At 46.0% G+C, this 16,720-nt stretch overlaps 1 protein-coding gene across 1 annotated transcript in view; it reads right to left on the minus strand.

The window, feature by feature from the left end:
• LOC137635470 (torsin-1A-like) overlaps positions 1 to 16,720 on the minus strand; it is a 148,326-nt gene that overhangs the window by 93,227 nt on the left and 38,379 nt on the right. Inside the window, exon 4 of the mRNA XM_068367933.1 lies at positions 15,295 to 15,446. Coding sequence (XP_068224034.1) covers positions 15,295 to 15,446 — 152 coding nt within the window. The remainder of the gene's footprint in view (positions 1 to 15,294; positions 15,447 to 16,720) is intronic.

Raw genomic sequence — 16,720 nt, forward strand, 5'->3', positions numbered from 1 at the left:
AGTAAGGAGTTTGAGGCTATACCTCAAAAGAACAGCTGCAGACCGTCCTCATGTGCCAGCACTATTCGTCAGCACAGAGAGGACTAAGAGGAGGGTTACCAAGAACACCATCTCTGCATGGATTCGTAGGGTCATTGATCTGGCCTTGAATCCAGATCCTCCTCCGTCACGTCGCCCTATAGCACATGATGTCAGGGGCATAGCTACGTCCATGGCCTTCAAAAGAAATTTCTCTGTGAAGCAGGTTCTTCAAGCGGGGGTGTGGAAGCGTTAAACAACGACCACAGCCCACTACCTGCAAGACGTGACCCACAGGAGGCTCGATACGTTCTCTATCGGCCCTGTGGTGGCTGCACAACAACTGGTTTAAAACCTCAAGCTCCTTATTGGACAAGTAGCAGAAGGTTGAGGGCATTGTTACCCGGCTTTAGTCTGCAAGAATGAAAAGGTTTGACTGGCTCTTATTCTTTTCTTCATCATCCCCTCTCTTGGGGAAAGCAGCATCCTGGGTTCTCTGCATAGCTGACCTCAAACCACTGCAGGTAAACCATGCTCCCTTGTATTCCTAGTATTAAGTTAATACTGTCACGTCCCCATGCACTGACGAGGTGGTATTGGGAAAGTCCTAGTCTACAAGTTTCCATCTAAAGAACTTTGGAACAACTTCCTAGGACGAGTCACACTTCTTCATACCTTCACACACAGCTTGCGTAGGCCGCAGTCCTTGCATAGCCAGGTTCTAGCGAGGTGCAGGGGCTCCGTATTTCTTGGGTGCTTACACACTCAAATAACGATCCGCCGGGCAAAGCCAAAAGCCAGTACTGGCTGGGACGTCCACCCTTTATAATGGGTGAGTCACACCTATTAAATAGCGTGGTTTGTATTCCAGTTACAGAACAAATGACAAATTCTTGGATAATTTGTATTTTTCCTAATTATACAAACTTTAGCTATTTAACCAAACTTGCCCGCCAGCCCTATCCCCTCTAAGTCCTACCTCCAAGCAAAGTGAGTTCAATCACAGGTGTGTGTGATGGGGGGGAGGGGGGGTTTAGCAAGCTACTCTCCCCTGCCCCCGCTAACTAGCGGTGTGGGTAGTATACCCTCGTTAGATTTTAATGGCTCGTCATTTCAGCTATGCCGAAAGTAATACCCCTATTAAATAGCTAAGGTTTGCATAGTTATCTAGGAATTTGTCATATTATTTCATCTCTGATAATAGATCGATATTTATCTAATGAGTGTACACTAATAGGACAAATATTTTCCTAGAAGTATATTTTCTTTTACATTATAAAATTGAAATGCTTTTGCTTGGTAAGTTCATATTTCCTTATATTTTCTGCAAGAAAAAAGAAAATGGTTTTATATATTTTGCAAGTCATTCTTTGTTCTTTACATCACATGTCCTGTGACATCATATTTCTGGCGGAAGGCGAGTGGCAAACTAAGTGATTTCCTATCGGTGCGTTACCTATTAATCTTATTATTCACATAATCGAAACATGATACAAAGAATTTCTAAATAAATAATGTATAAAAAAAATATGACAAATTCGTAGATAATTTGTATTTTTCCTAACTATACAAACCTTAGCTATTTACATAGGGTAATTACTTCGGTGTAGCTGAATGACGAGCCATAAGAATTTTAACGAGGGTTTACTACCCCACCGCTAGTTAGCGGGGGGGTAGGGAGGGGTTGCTTGCTACCCCCCCCCCCCCCCCCCACACACACACACACTAGAGAGTGCTTCACTTTGCTTAGAGGTAGGACTTATCCCGGGGGACAGGGCTGGCAGGCAAATATGTGTAAATAGCTAAGGTTTGTATAGTTAGGAAAAATACAAATGATCTACGAATTTGTCATTTGTTCCGTAACTGAAATACAAACCACGCTATTTACATGGGGTGACTTAACCCTTAGGAAGGGTGGTAAGTCCCTGCCATACTGGCTTTTGGCTTTTGCCCGGGGACTCAATATTTGAGTGTGTAAGTACTCAAGAAATAAGGAGTCCCTGCGCCTCGCTAGCATTGCTGTGAAATTGCTGCGGCCTACATAAGCTGTGTGTGAAGGTGAAGAGCGTGACTCGTCCTAGGAATTTGACCTAGAGTTCTTCAGGTGGAATTCTAGGCTACGACTCTCCCAATACCACCTCGTCAGGGTATGGGGACATGACAGTATTACTCTTAATACTAGGAACACAAGGAAGCATGGTTTACCTACAGTGGTTTGAGGTCAGCTATGCAAAGAACCCAGGATGCTGCTTTCTCCAAGGAAGGAGAAGATGAAGAAAAGAATAAGGGCCAGACAAATCTTTTCATTCACGCAGACTAAGACCGGGTAAAAATGCCCTCAACCCTCTGCTACCTGTCCATTAAGGAGCCTGAGGTTAGACCAGCTATTGTGTATCCATCACAGGGCCAATAGAGAACGTATCGAGCATCCTGTGTGTCACGTCTTGCAGGTAGTGGGCTGTGAAGGTCATCTGACGCTTCCACCCCTGCTTGTAGAACCTGCGTCACTGAGAAGCTCTTCTTGAAGGTCAGGGACGTTGCTGCGCCCCTTACATCATGCGCTCCAAGGCGACATGACGGAGGAGGGTCAGGATTCAGGGACAGATGGATCACCCTATGAATCCCTGTGGAGATGGTATTCTTGGTGACCCTCCTCTTGTTCTCCCAGTGCTCACAAACAAAGCTTACACTTGGGGACGAAAGCAGCCGTTCTTTGAGATATAACCTCAGACCCCTTACTGGACACAGTAGGAGATGGTTTGGGTCGTCTGTTACAGAACGAAGACTCGAAATCCAGAAAGAGTCGAATCGAGGATCCGGCACTCTCGGATTCTGTGTCTTAGCCACAAACTCAGAGCCAATTACAAACGTTACCTCCCCTCATCCCCTTGCATGGGCGATGTCATACGAGAGACCATAAAGTTCACTGACTCACTTGGCCGAGGCCAAAGCCAGTAGGAACACCGCCTTTCGAGCAGGGTGTCGATTTGAAGCCTGGCGACATGGTTCGTAGGGAGGCCTCCTAAGAGGCCTGAGAATTCGAACCAAGTGCTCTGGAGGAGGTCTCCCTTCTGACTGAGGGCAGGTAAGATCGTATCTTCGTATGAGTAGGGAAAGTTCCAGCAAGGAAGGAATGTCCACTCCTTTGAGCCTGAAGGCTAGCGATAGCCTTTCATTGCCGAGACTGCAAGGCGCATTCTTTTCGCAAATAAACGAAGAACTTTGCTCTTGCTGGAACAATGGTATCGAGTGAAGAGATACTCCTTCACGATTCCAACAACAAAAACACTCGCCACTTTGCCAGGTAGGCCCCTGCGGATGACCTGCGCAGGTGTCCAGACATCCCATTCGCAACTTGTTGCGACAATCCTCTCTTAGTGAGGGGATGCTGGATAGTTTTCCGGGCGGTAAGTCGAAGCGAAGCTACGGATTTGAGGGAGATGTTGGAATGTGGTTGTTTGCTTGTGTCGCAGAAGGGGTTCTCCCGGAAGTTCCGTTAGGAGTTGCGGAAGGTCCAGAAACCATTCCGCGAGATGCCATAGCATAGCTATGAAGGGTCATTGAGCAATTGACCGATATTCTGGTCTTGTTGAGCACCCTCCTCATCAGACAGAACGGGGAAAAAGCGCACACAGTGCTGTTCCACCGTTGTTGGAAGGCATCTCGTCAGAGTGCTTTGGGATCTGGGCCTGGGGGCAATACAGCGGGAGCTTGAAGTTCAGTGCTGTAGCAAACCGATACACAGTCGGATAACCCCACAAAGTCAGGACTTTCTTGGCTACTGGATGATCCAAGGACCACTCGAAACTCATTATCCGAGATGCTCTGCTCCGACTGTCGGTGAGCACATTCCCTTTGTCTGGAATGAAGCGAGTCGATAGAGGGATCGAGTGGGCTTCGGTCTATCTCAGTATCTCTACTGAGAGATGGGATAGCCGCTTTGAAAAGGTACCTCCTTGCTTGTTTATGTAAGCCACTACTGTGGTGTTGTCGCTCATCACCCCTCAGAGTGATCCGCTAGATCTTTGTTGGCACTGATGAAGGGCCAGGAAGAGCGGCCTTCATCACTAGCAGATTTATATGGAGGCACTTTTCCGATTCTGACCACAGGCCTGAGGCCCTGCAGTACAAAACGTACCCCGAAGTTGCCTGCATGGCACACTTCGCTACATTCTCCTGGCCTAGGATCTCAGTAGGAGAATAGGATATGTGTCGGTTGGAGAGTCTCTTTAGAGGGACTCCCCCATTGAGTTCTTCCACGGAGTGGTGAACCGTAAGACCCAAACAAGTCTCCTCTAGGATCTCGAAATACCTCCTCTGATGGACTCGAGGAGGAGGGAGGAGCTTGTTATTGGCGCTGGATCTGTTGGAGGAGGCGAACTCAGAGAGCTGGCCTTCAACCTTGTCTCTGGCACTCTTCATCCCTTGTGACCAGGGTAAAGCTGCACTGGCCCTAGAGGGTTTCTGGGTGCCATTGACTTGGTCCAAGACCGTGTCCTTACCCTCACTAGGAGGGGTCTCTGGGTTTGGAAACCTGTTGAGGTTCCTCCTGGGGGTCAGAACTTGCCAGCATGCATGTTTTGACTCTTGGTGTTCTCCTCCTGATGAGCTAGTAGTAAAGTCTCTCGTCCCCAGTGGCTCCTCCTGGGGGAGTTTGTGGACATTCTCCGAAGGTCTAGCTGGCTCTTGTCTGATCCTTGCCGAAGACTTAGGAACAGTCTTCGAGTCCTTCGGTTCCCTCCTGGGAGGGATACAGGACTCCAGTAACGATGGATGCAGGCTCTTCTCTACCCCTGTGAGAAGACCTCCCAATGGTGCGATGGGGGAACGGACCGGTTCGTCCAACTCCCCAGAGGATAGGTAATCCTCATCCGCAATGGAGGGGGAGAAAGTTTGGGGTAAAGAAAGAGCCTTGCGCAAGGATTTGCGTGGAGACAGTTTAGCCCTTGGAGAAGTCACCCTGGAGGGGACTCCCCTCTTCCTCTTCAGGAGGGGAGGGAGCTGCCCCTGATATGTGACACAGGTCCGCGAGCACAGGCTTCATAGCCTGCATAAGAGCTCTGACTATGGTCCCAAACCAGGGTTGCTGGCTGACAGTCGAGCTGTCAGACACTCCCTCTGGAGGGAAGAGGATCGTTCGATCCCTTGGAGGAATTGACAAACGAGGGTTCGCCTTAAACGAAGCTGAAACAAGAGGGTCCTTGGACCTGTCCGGAAACCTCCCCTCCTCCGGCGAGAGCGCTGCTCTGCACTTGCGGGGAGGGGAACGGGACGATGACCTGTCCGCCTGAAGCCCCGTAAAATGTTGTGCGTGATCGCGCTTGCGATCGGGGCACAGATCGAGCTGGTGGTAGCGTGATGATTCCTGGAAAGGATCGTGCGCAGCAGGAATTTTGTGCTCACGAGTGCGCGGGTGCGCAAGGACGCGGGCGTGCGAGATTGATGACGTGAGCGCGCGTAGGAGATGGCATGGGTGCACGTAGGAGATGGTTAAAGGTTGGATGGGCGCAATCAATTGATCGCGTGTGCGCGGGCGCGCAGCAACCTGATGCAAAACTATTTTGCGCGAGTGTGCAGTAGCGCGTGGGCGCGTGTCTGGAAAGACTGGGCGAGATCGCGATTGCGCAGCCTCGTGCTAGCGCGAGGGTGAGTTAGCGCGTTGGCGCGCAGGTGAGCGCTGAGCAGTCTGCACAGGCATCTTACCTTGAGGAGCTCGTGGGTGCGCTGGGCGCGCAGGAGACTTGATACTCCGAAGAGTGGTCACTATGAGAGACCTCTCCCGCGAATGGGAGAGGTGCCCTTCGTAGAAGAGACTTGGAGACCCCGCAGGCTGAACCACTGGTGAGCGCCTGCGATCTCTCAGGAAAAACTCCAACGATATGCGCCGCAATCGGATTCGGACGCACAGGTGTGCGCTGTTGCGATGGGCGCGCAACTGGAACATCGCGCGCAACCAGAACCTCGCGCGCAAATGGATGTGTGCGTAAAGGATTGCGCAATTTGGATGGAGAGTCCAGAGGTACCTGTGAGCGCCCGTGCGCTAACTTAGGCACCTCCTGGACTGCGCGCTGAATTGTAGAAGCGCGCTGGGACGTTGGTGAGCGCGTGTGCGCTGTATCATGAACTGCGCGCGATGGGTGCGCACGCGTGTGCACAGGGCACGCATCAGGGTGCGGGCGCACAGGTGTGCGATGCTGCGATGGGCACGCAAAGAAATAGCGCGGGCGCGCGGGAAACCATTGGTGCCCCCGCGCGGAAAAATAAGAATATAGGAGCGTGCGGGGGCGTGGCGAATGCGCAGGGGAAACCATTGGTGCCCGCGCGCGGACAATCGTCAGCGCTCACGCGCGTATGAAGATCGTCAGCGCATGCGCGCAAAGAAGATAGTCGGCAAAGAAGATCGTCGGCGTTTGCACGCATAAAAAGATCGTCGGCGCTAGCGCGTGCGTGCGTAAATGCACGCGTGCGCTTGTGCGCTAGGTTGAAGGATCAGCTGACAGGTCGATTTAAATATATAGATATATTCTTTATTCCTTTATCTATTCGTGTAATGTTAATATATTTTATATTAAATATTTGTTAATTTTTTATGGGATTCTGTGACTATTGCATTCCCATTCAAGCGCTTGACAGAATAGAAAGTTCTCCCTCTATGGGCATGTATACTTTTGGTTTAAACCAAAGAGTAAAAAATGCATTTGTTCCGCAACTGGAATACAAACCACGCTATTTAATAGGGGTATTACTTTCGGCGTAGCTAAAATGACGAGCCATTAAAATTTAACGAGGGTTTACTACCCACACCGCTAGTTAGCGGGTGTAGGGGAGGGCAGCTTGCTACCCCCCCCCCTCACACCTGTGCTTGAGCTCACTTTACTTTTCGCTCGGAGCGAGAACGGTTGTTTCCTCTCTCTCTCTCCTTGCCTATTTTGGACTGCCATTAATTTTTGTCTTTTAACTTACTTTTTCTTATACTTGTATATATATACAGTGAGCCCTCGCTACTTCGCGGTTCAACCATCGCGGATTTTTTTCATAACCCATATATATATAAACATATCGCGGATTTTCCGTAAATTTCGAAAATACCGCGATATATGAAGACCCCAAATACGATATTTCGTTACCTGTAATTCCATTAATACTGTAATTAATATCTGCTCTTACTGATGGTTCATTTCATTACATATGACATATAATTCAGTACAGAAAGAAATAAAACTCGAAAAGAGAATGTGATCATACGATAATTCAGTACGTAGTAAAATTAAATCGAACATGAAACGCAAATCAGATGCAGTCATACCGTATTGGAATGGTGTAAGGCTGCTGATGGCTACTACTGTACTACAAATGTAATGGATGTGCATCTTTTCCATGAATCTTTTGCATGTATACGTACGTAGTACTGCATCCAATAATATTCTTTGTTGCAAAAATCACATCTCGAATAAGCGTACATATCCTACAACAAAACAAGCGTAAAATAGCGTACGTAAAGCTGTACTGTATACGTAGTGTACCTTGTATTTGAATTTGTAACTACTACGTAGCATATAAGACGGACTGTGATTGGTTCAAGCGCTGATAGATGACGAATCAGAACCCAAGTTTTGTAATCTAGCCTGTGATTGGTGTTTTGACCGATTCTCCAACCTCCAGCATCTTTTCGCGGCCACTTCGTTTGCCGCTCTCTCGCCGTGTAGATGCTGCTACGTTATTGTGAACTTTAATCTATGCTGTGCGTGACTGTTTCAAGTTGAACTTTTTGTTGAACTTTCTGTTTAACCCCTACTGTACAATGGCTCCCAAGCGTTCTGCTTCTGCTAAGGCTGGTAGTGAGCCTAAACGCCACCGAAAGATGATGACGATTGCTGAGAAGGTGACGCTTCTCGATATGTTAAAAGAAGGCAGAAGTTACGCGGCCGCAGCCCGCCATTTTGGAGTGAACGAATCCACCGTTCGCTACATCAAGAAGGACGAGGGGAACATTAGATAGACGGCTACCATCACCTTTAGCAGATCAGCGAAGCGCGAACATTATATAGAGGGCTACCATCACCTTTAGCAGATCAGCGAAGCGAGTTGTTACCACACGTAATAAAACGATCGTACGCATGGAAGGTGCTTTAGCAGTGTGGATTGCCGACTGCCGGAAGAAGAACATAGCCTTTGATACGAACACCATCCGAACCAAGGCTTTGAGCTTGTATGAGAATTTTGCGGCAAAGGAACCTCAAGATGACGATGGCAACCATGCTGAAGAAGATGATGTAGATGAACCTCAACCAGGGACATCCCCTGATTCCCAGCCTCAGAAACAAAACATTGGTTGCCATTTTTTATCGTGGTTTTTGGCGTGTTTAGGAAACGCATGATATAAAATCGCCTTTAATATTTGGGCCTGTTTTAGTTTAGGGTACTGTAGTACATGCATTAAGTGTTCTGTACATTAAAGGGTAGTTTGTTAACAGTACTACGTACAAGGGAAGGTTTTAAAAGTCTGAATATACATGTTAAATAAATACGTAAATATGGTGTCACTACTTCGCGGATTTTCACCTATGGCGGTCGGGTCTGGAACCTATCTACCGCGATAAACGAGGGCTCACTGTATAAACATTCTTAATGTTTATGTATACAGTGGAACCTCTACATCCGAACGTATCTACATCCAAATTTTCCAACATCCGAAGTAAAATTCGAGCAAATTTTTGACTCTACACCCGAATTTTATTTCGACACACGAAGTAAACATTACGCCATTGAGCGTCGAGTGCTCAGTTCTCTATTCTTGTGTGTATCGTGTGGTTGTCCTCTGTTTGGTCTGTTATTAACAGTGCTTATTTTCTTCCTTTTCTCACATTTCCTTTTTGATTTTACCTATAATCATGGTGCCTAAGAAGCTAAGTTTCAGTACAGGAAGAAGGCAATTCTTTCATTAGAATTGAAGCAAGAAATTATAGAAAAACATGAGAGTAGTGTGCATGTGAGTGATACTGTATGGCTAAACAATATGGCCGGAATAGGCCTATGATCTCGAGGATCATCAAGCTGAAGGCAGCCATTAAAGCAAATAACCATCGAAGGGGATCACCATTATTACAAGACATCGTAGCAATACCCTGGAAGAGATAGAGCGTCTTTTATTGATAGGGATAAAGGACAAAGAGATTGTTGGCAACGATCATTTGTGAGAAGGGCCAGCGTGATGAACAGAAAGAAAGAAAAAAGTGAAGCAAAGAAAACCAAGATAGCATTAACAAGCTCTTTTAAATAAGACTTCTCTCTTTTTCTGTTTCTCTCTAAACATAGCATTAACATGTTCTTTAAATAAAATCTCTCTCTCTCTCTCTCTCTCTCTCTCTCTCTCTCTCTCTCTCTCTCTCTCTCTCTCTCTCTCTCTCGTTCTTCTTCGCTGTTATAGTGTTAGATACGTCTACGTCTATTATTTTTTTCCAAGAGAGAGAGAGAGAGAGAGAGAGAGAGATTAAACAAAAATGTGTTTAGAGTACATATGATTTTTAACAGCGTCAACGAGTTGAAAAACAATTAAATGAAACTAAGAAAGTAATAACAGCTAATCTGAATTCCTTTATTAACTAAAACAAATATTGATACAAACACACTCGTGTGGGTATGCACAAACACACACACACAGGTGCAAGAATTGCTACGCAATAAGAGAGACAGTCGGGGAGGAGGATGGTGACTGCGATAACATACCGTAACTCGTCACTGAAAGTAATGAAAATAAAAAATAAAAAGAAAAAAATGTAAAAAATATGAAATATAAAAATTAAAAAATAAATAAATAAGCGAAGTTAGATTAAAATTTCTGTAGTGTAAGTTACGGTATGTTACCGGTCACCAGCTCTACTTCCTCGCCGCCGCTCGTGTCTCCTCGTGCGTGTGTGTGTGTTTGCGCATATGCACACGAGTGTGTTTGTATCAATATTTGTTTTAGTTAATAAAGGAATTCAGATTCGCTGATATTGTTTTTTTAGTTACATTTAACTGTCTTTCAACTCGTTAACGCTGTTAAAATCATATGTACACAACACATTTTTGTTTAATCTCTCATTTTTGTTTAATCTCTCTCTCCCTCTCTCTCTCTCTCTCTCTCTCTCTCTCTCTCTCTCTCTCTCTCTCTCTCTCTCTCTCTCTCTCTCTCTCTCTCTCTCTCAGAAAAAAAAATTAATAGACGTCTCTAACACTAACAGTGAAGAAGAACAAGAGAGAGAGAGAGAGAGAGAGAGAGAGAGAGAGAGAGAGAGAGAGAGAGAGAGAGAGAGAGAGAGAGAGAGAGAGAGTATTTATTTAAAGAACATGTTAACACCATGTCTACCTTCTCGCCGATTGTCCGTCTCTTACTGGCGTAGCAAATCCTACACCTGCGTTGGCCTGTCTCTAAGGTAAAGTGGCAATAAAACACATTTTTTATTCATTATTTCATTATAATTATCTTTTTTATATGCTTCTTTCACATTATGCAGTTATGTTAGTGTTATGTGTAATTTTGTGTAGCCATTTATTAAGGATTTATTATGGGTTTTTAGGCTGAGGAACGAATTAAATGAATTACCATGTATTCTTATGGGAAAATTCGTTTCTACATCCGAACATTTTCTACATCCGAAGTAGGTTGTGGAACGAATTAAATTCGTATGTAGAGGTACCACTGTATATGTGTATAGAAATGTAGTAAGTTTCCTTTTCAGTGTTTGTGCTGCGTGTGTGATATACGACAATGACACTTGCGTAGTAGCAAGGCCAGCACAGTTCCACTTTGTGGGGAACGGCCTCTCCCTCTCTGGTCCATCGGTCTTCCCGTCGGCACATGTCCGTTAAATCGGCCGCCGCAGGGGAATCGTCATCGCCGGGACCCTCTTCATTCAACTATTGTCTTCGCCTTTTCCTCTTTTCTTACGGGAAACTTGGATTCTGAGCAAAGGGAAGGTGGCCTTTTAAAGATTGACTACGGTCTCTCTCTTCTTGAGGTCGTTCACCTTTACTACAACAACGTACTTGTACATGTTGCTAACTTCCTCAACCTTAATTGGTGGGGCAAGGATACAACTCAAAAAGTAGGTTCTCAATGTCTATTAGAGTAAATACACAAGATACGTGGGCCACGAGGAAAGATAACTTATCAGCTAAGGGGACGAAGACGAACAGACTGCATCATGGCAACACAACAGATAAGTGTTGCCAATGCTGACTCAATGTTGCCATATCATATCAATGACATTACAGGAATTAATCTAATGATATGCAACATCTGAAATAATGGTTGAAAGTACATAATACAGTTAATAGTACGTACAATAATGGTAATCATGATAATGCAGTAAATGATACATACAATAATAATAATCATGACAATACTGGTACATGTGAAATGTGTCTTTTCATGTACCTACAGTACTATTGCGGAAGCTTCTTTCCCGTGTGAGGGTTAGGTTGCTCTTCCGATTGTTTCTCAATTATTTTGTGAAAATCTAATTGTATTTTAACTTTTCAGCTTTCTCCGTGGGAACACTTCCCTTCGGGGGGTCAGTGGTTCTCACTATTAGTGAATATTCTTAACTGATTTGAATAATTATAATTCTGTTTTTATTACAGTTACTCCGCTCCCCCCTTCTCCCGTGGATGTCATCTGGGGAAGGAAGGGCGCATACTTAATTCTTATTTTATGTTATCCCTCGGGGTTCCTCTTCGGAGTTCCTCCCTGGGGAATTTCTGTTAAATAATTATTTAATTCTATTTTCCCAGTTAACTATGCAGTTTTTCTTCGTTCGACTAAAGAGTGCCAACGAAGCAGAGCTGTTCTGTTCATGCCTGGGGAATCTGCTGTCACTGCTGTCCCTCAGAGGACATCATCATGGGTGTCATCCCTTCTCTTAGAAGTACTCCCGTGACAACATGGCCAGCACTTCAGATCATCTTAGAACGCTAAAGGAGGTTCGCCTCCTGGGGTTGGACAACTTCCCTTCCGAGGGAGGTTTCCTCCCCAGGTGTGAGGTTGTTTCTCCCTTCAGGGGGGGAGAACTTCCCATACCTTAATAAATTCATCGCCTCTGACTACTGTTGCTTACCTTCGGCCAGACTTCTCTTCCCCCTTGCTGAGTTTCTCTTCCTTCAGGGGTGGAGCACAGTCTTGGCCAAGTCTCTTCTTCGAAGTGTTCCGCTCTCTCGTTCACGAGAGAGGCCACTCATAGAGACTCCTCTTTGGAGGATCGCTACTGCTAAGGTCAGCTTGCTGATCCACCGGCCCTAAGGGGCATCATTACGAGTGTCTTCAAGTCTCTTCTACGAAGTAGTCACCTCTCTCGTTCATGGGAGAGGCATCTCATAGACACACCTCTTCGGAGGATCAAGCAGACCTTCCAGTGACCTACCGATCTACCAGCGCAACCTTGTGCTGCAATGTAGTCCTTTGGACTTCGGTCCTGGACTCTAACACGGACCTTTTATTTTACGGTCCCCATCGGTGGATGCTCGCCCTTCCATAGGGCACATCCCAGTTCCTGATCGTCCTGCCAACTGACCTACCGATCTACCAGCGCAACCTTGCGCTGCAACAAAGGACTTCGGTCCTGGACTCTAAAGCAGACCTGCTTACGGTCCCCATCGGTGGATGTTCGCCCTTTTTTTTAAAGGGCACATCCCAGTTCCTGATCGTCCTGCCATTGGTCAACGTACCAGCTGACCCTCCAACCTACTAGCGCTACAAAGCGCGCGTGCTCGCCGACATTCTTACGCGCACGAGAGCCAATGATCTTCAGCGTGCGGGCACCGATGGTCTCCCGCGCGCGGGCGCCGACGATCTTCCGCGCGCGGGCGCTGACGATCTTCCGCGCGCGGGCACCGATGGTCTCCCGCGCGCGCTCGTCGACATTCTTACGCGCGCGAGCGCCGACGATCTTCTGCGTGTGGATACCGAAGGTCTCCAGCGCGCGTGCTCGCCGACATTCTTACACGCGCGCCAATAGTGTTGCGCGCCGATAGTCTTCCGCGCACGAGAGCCAATGATCTTCAGCGCGCGGGCACCGATGGTCTCCCGCGCGCGGGCGCCGACGATCTTCCGCGCGCGTGCGCCGACGATCTTCCGCGCGCGGGCGCTGACGATCTTCCGCGCGCGGGCACCGATGGTCTCCCGCGCGCGCTCGTCGACATTCTTACGCGAGCGAGCAACGACGATCTTCTGCGTGTGGATACCGAAGGTCTCCAGCGCGCGTGCTCGCCGACATTCTTACACGCGCGCCAAGTGTTGCGCGCCGATAGTCTTCCGCTCGTGTGCCAACAGTCTTGTACGCGCGCACGCTCCGACGATCTTCCGCGCGTGGGTGCCGATGGTCTCCCGCACGCGCTCCAATAGTCTTGCACGCGCACGCGGCAACAGTTCTGCGCGCACGGGCCGACTTTCTTCCCCGTGCGAGCGCATATGGTCTCACGCACGCGCACCAACAGTATTGCACGTGTGCGTGCCGACTTTCTTCTGCTCGCGGGCGCCGATGGTATCCTGCACGTGCGCCAACAGTCTACCGCGCAAGCGCACCGACGGCCTTACGCACGGGCACGCTCCAATAATCTTGAGTGCACGCACACAGCCTTCCGTGCGCTCCGACGGTCTTCTACGTGCGGATGCCGATGGTCTTCCGCACGCACGCGCCAACAATCTCCAGGTAGTACTCTCATGCACGCGCCAATGCTCCCACTCTTGCGCAACCAGTCACACGCTTCGGTGCATTCTAGAGAGAATGCACAAAACTACACAGTGCCTTACTTCGCGCCAGCGATCTTCCTCACTTTTCTGCGCCCTCCTGCGCAGTTACATCCCGGATTCATGCGCCAGTTCTTGCCAAAGAGTCAAGGCTCGCAGATCCAATGCACCAGCTCTTGTCTAAGAACCAGCACTTGCCTGCTCTCCAGGCAGATATTAAGCACCAGCATCATCCTGCGGACAGGTCACCATTGCCCCATTCCTCCCCGCAAGCACATAAACATTGCCACCGGGAAAAGAGGAATAAGGCTCCACAGAAGGATTCAAGATCCCGAAGATTCCTTCCTACAAGGGAATCGAATTGGGGAATCCTTGGTCCCTGTCTCTTCTGAAGTTTCTCTTTTCCTTGACAGACCAGCGGCAGCAAACAGGAAAGCATCAACAGACTGATCTCTAGATCACTGTTTGCTGATGGCTAGTTCACAGTTTACTGATCGCTAGGTCGCCGATCACCAGATCGCCAATTGCTAGCTCAATGCTGATCTGTGACCTATAGTCCCTCCAATGACCAACGATCTCCAATTGCTAGCATTTCCAATCATTGATTGCTAGTCAATAACCAGTCATCAGCTTGCTGATCACTAGATCCTACTAAGCTTAAAAGTGGTACATAAATTAGTAGCAACTTCTAAACCACCACTATTATTTTGGCTATCAATGATACTGGAAGCAAATATATAAATACAAATAAAATCACCATATATAAATTTCTTAATATTCATATCTTCATAATAGCTAACTGTTATAAGGATAAGGATAACCAGAAATCAGTAAGATTTGATGCCACACATTTTTCCATACTACAAATCTAAGTTCTTGTTTAAGAACAAATCCTTTAAAGAACTCATGTACCGGTAAGTCTCGAGATACAAGTTTGTGGTTTTATCTTGTTAAACTATAGATCATTAGTCCTCTATTTCCTTTCCGCACTATGGTGTTTTTCCTATTAGAGCCCTTGGGCATGTAGCCTTCTACTTTTCCAATTGGGGTTGTAGCTTGCGTAGTATTAATAATACAGGAGATAACAAGTGAATAATGGTAACTGTCAGCACATAGCATTTTCTCTCATACATAAATCACATATGCAAATCAGGTGTCAAAACATAGCCTTTAATCACCTATTAAACAATCATTTATGGTTCACTGACAATTGTTCAGCTTGTTTCTAAATACATAAATAATTATGGTCTTTTCCTAGTTACTTGAAGAATTTTAACCATTTCCTCCCTATATGAATTTTAAGTCTTTTCCTAGATACATGGATAATTATAGGATTTTCCTAATTAACATGGATAATTACATCCTATTCCTACCTTGATGGATAATCGTGATCTTTATCGACCTACATGAACGATTAAACCCTTTTTCTAGCTACATGGATAATCATAGACAATTTACAGTACAATATATGAGTAAGTATTGCTTTTACCCACTTTTGTAATGAGAACAGAAGTGAATGTATGCGTTGTTTGTGCAGCTTATATAATTACCTGAAATCAACTCCATCAATGGACTCATGGAAGTCAATAAAAGGTTTAATTCCATCGATCATACCGACAGGCATTTTATCAATCTCGTCAAAGATGAAGAGCGATCTGTCACACTTGCTTACATTTCCTCGTATCCAGTCTTGCAGATGTAACTGTCAGGAAAAATAACAAAACAAACATTAACGGTAAGAATATGGTGAATGACAACACAGTATTATATTATGAAATTATTTACATTCTATAAATTCTTGTTTTACCATAACTAGCAGCTGTCTTTCGAAACGGTAATTTCAATAACTTTTAATTCACACCTATATTATGCAAGCATACCAAAAACTATCATATCATTCTAGAATCATGGTAACTACTTAATCAAATTTGCAATAATTACCAGTGTATATTTCATAGTTTCATTTATTTCTGCTTAGACTAAAATAATATTTTCATAATAAAATAAATTTTTGAACATACTTACCCGGTGGTTATATAAATATAGCTTTAGTCCCTGACGTCCGGCAGAAATTCAAAACTCACGGAAATCGCCGATTGAGTAGCCAGGTGTACCACCAGCGCCCTCTCTCGCGAGGTACCTGGAACCATTCCATGATTCCTCAGATCTTCCATGCCCATAGGTCTCTAAGAGGGGAGGGAGGGAGGGAATTAAATTTATATAACCACCGGGTAAGTATGTTAAAAAATTTATTTCTGGGCTTGACCTGTGTCGCTCTGTGAAATGCTCCTTAAAGCACCATTTCAAAGGTATAAATACTGCTAAATATACCAGAGAAAAAAGTTGCATGGAATGCTAGGAATATATCCAGCTCGCTCACACCTAAAGGGTGTCGGTATTAAAACTTGGGCGAGTGATACCACTACCAGAGATCCCTTTCCAAGCTGATTGACACCCTTGGTGGAGGGTCAGAGACAGCCAACATTGTTGGAATTTTACTTAAAAGTTAATAAACAAACTTAAGGGTTCGTACCTGATAAGGAAGCTGACTTCAATGATTCTCTGCCTCATTATGTCCGCTTTCCTTATGAGATCCAGCGATCCACCCAGGGGGCTGAAGACCTCTAGGAGCTGTCAAACCGGTGTAAATACCTCTATGTTGACAGGACCTCATCCAATACCCTTGTTCCGGGCACTCTCAAGGAACAAAATTGACCACCTGACTAAAATCAATGATTGTGGAAGACTGACGACCAATCTCCACAAACAACCATAAAAAACAAAAGTTCCAAGAGAAGAAAAAGGGTACTAGGATTAAGGGAATGTAGTGGTAGATCCTTCCCCCACTACTGCACTCGCTGCTACGAATGGTCCCAGAGTGTAGCAGTCCTCATAAAGAGTCTGGACAAGTTTCAAGTAATGTGAGGCGAACACAGATTTACTCCTCCAAAAGGTTGTGTCCATAATGCTCTGCAA

Source organism: Palaemon carinicauda, unplaced genomic scaffold, assembly GCF_036898095.1.
Source record: "Palaemon carinicauda isolate YSFRI2023 unplaced genomic scaffold, ASM3689809v2 scaffold129, whole genome shotgun sequence".
Classification (NCBI taxonomy): domain Eukaryota; kingdom Metazoa; phylum Arthropoda; class Malacostraca; order Decapoda; family Palaemonidae; genus Palaemon; species Palaemon carinicauda.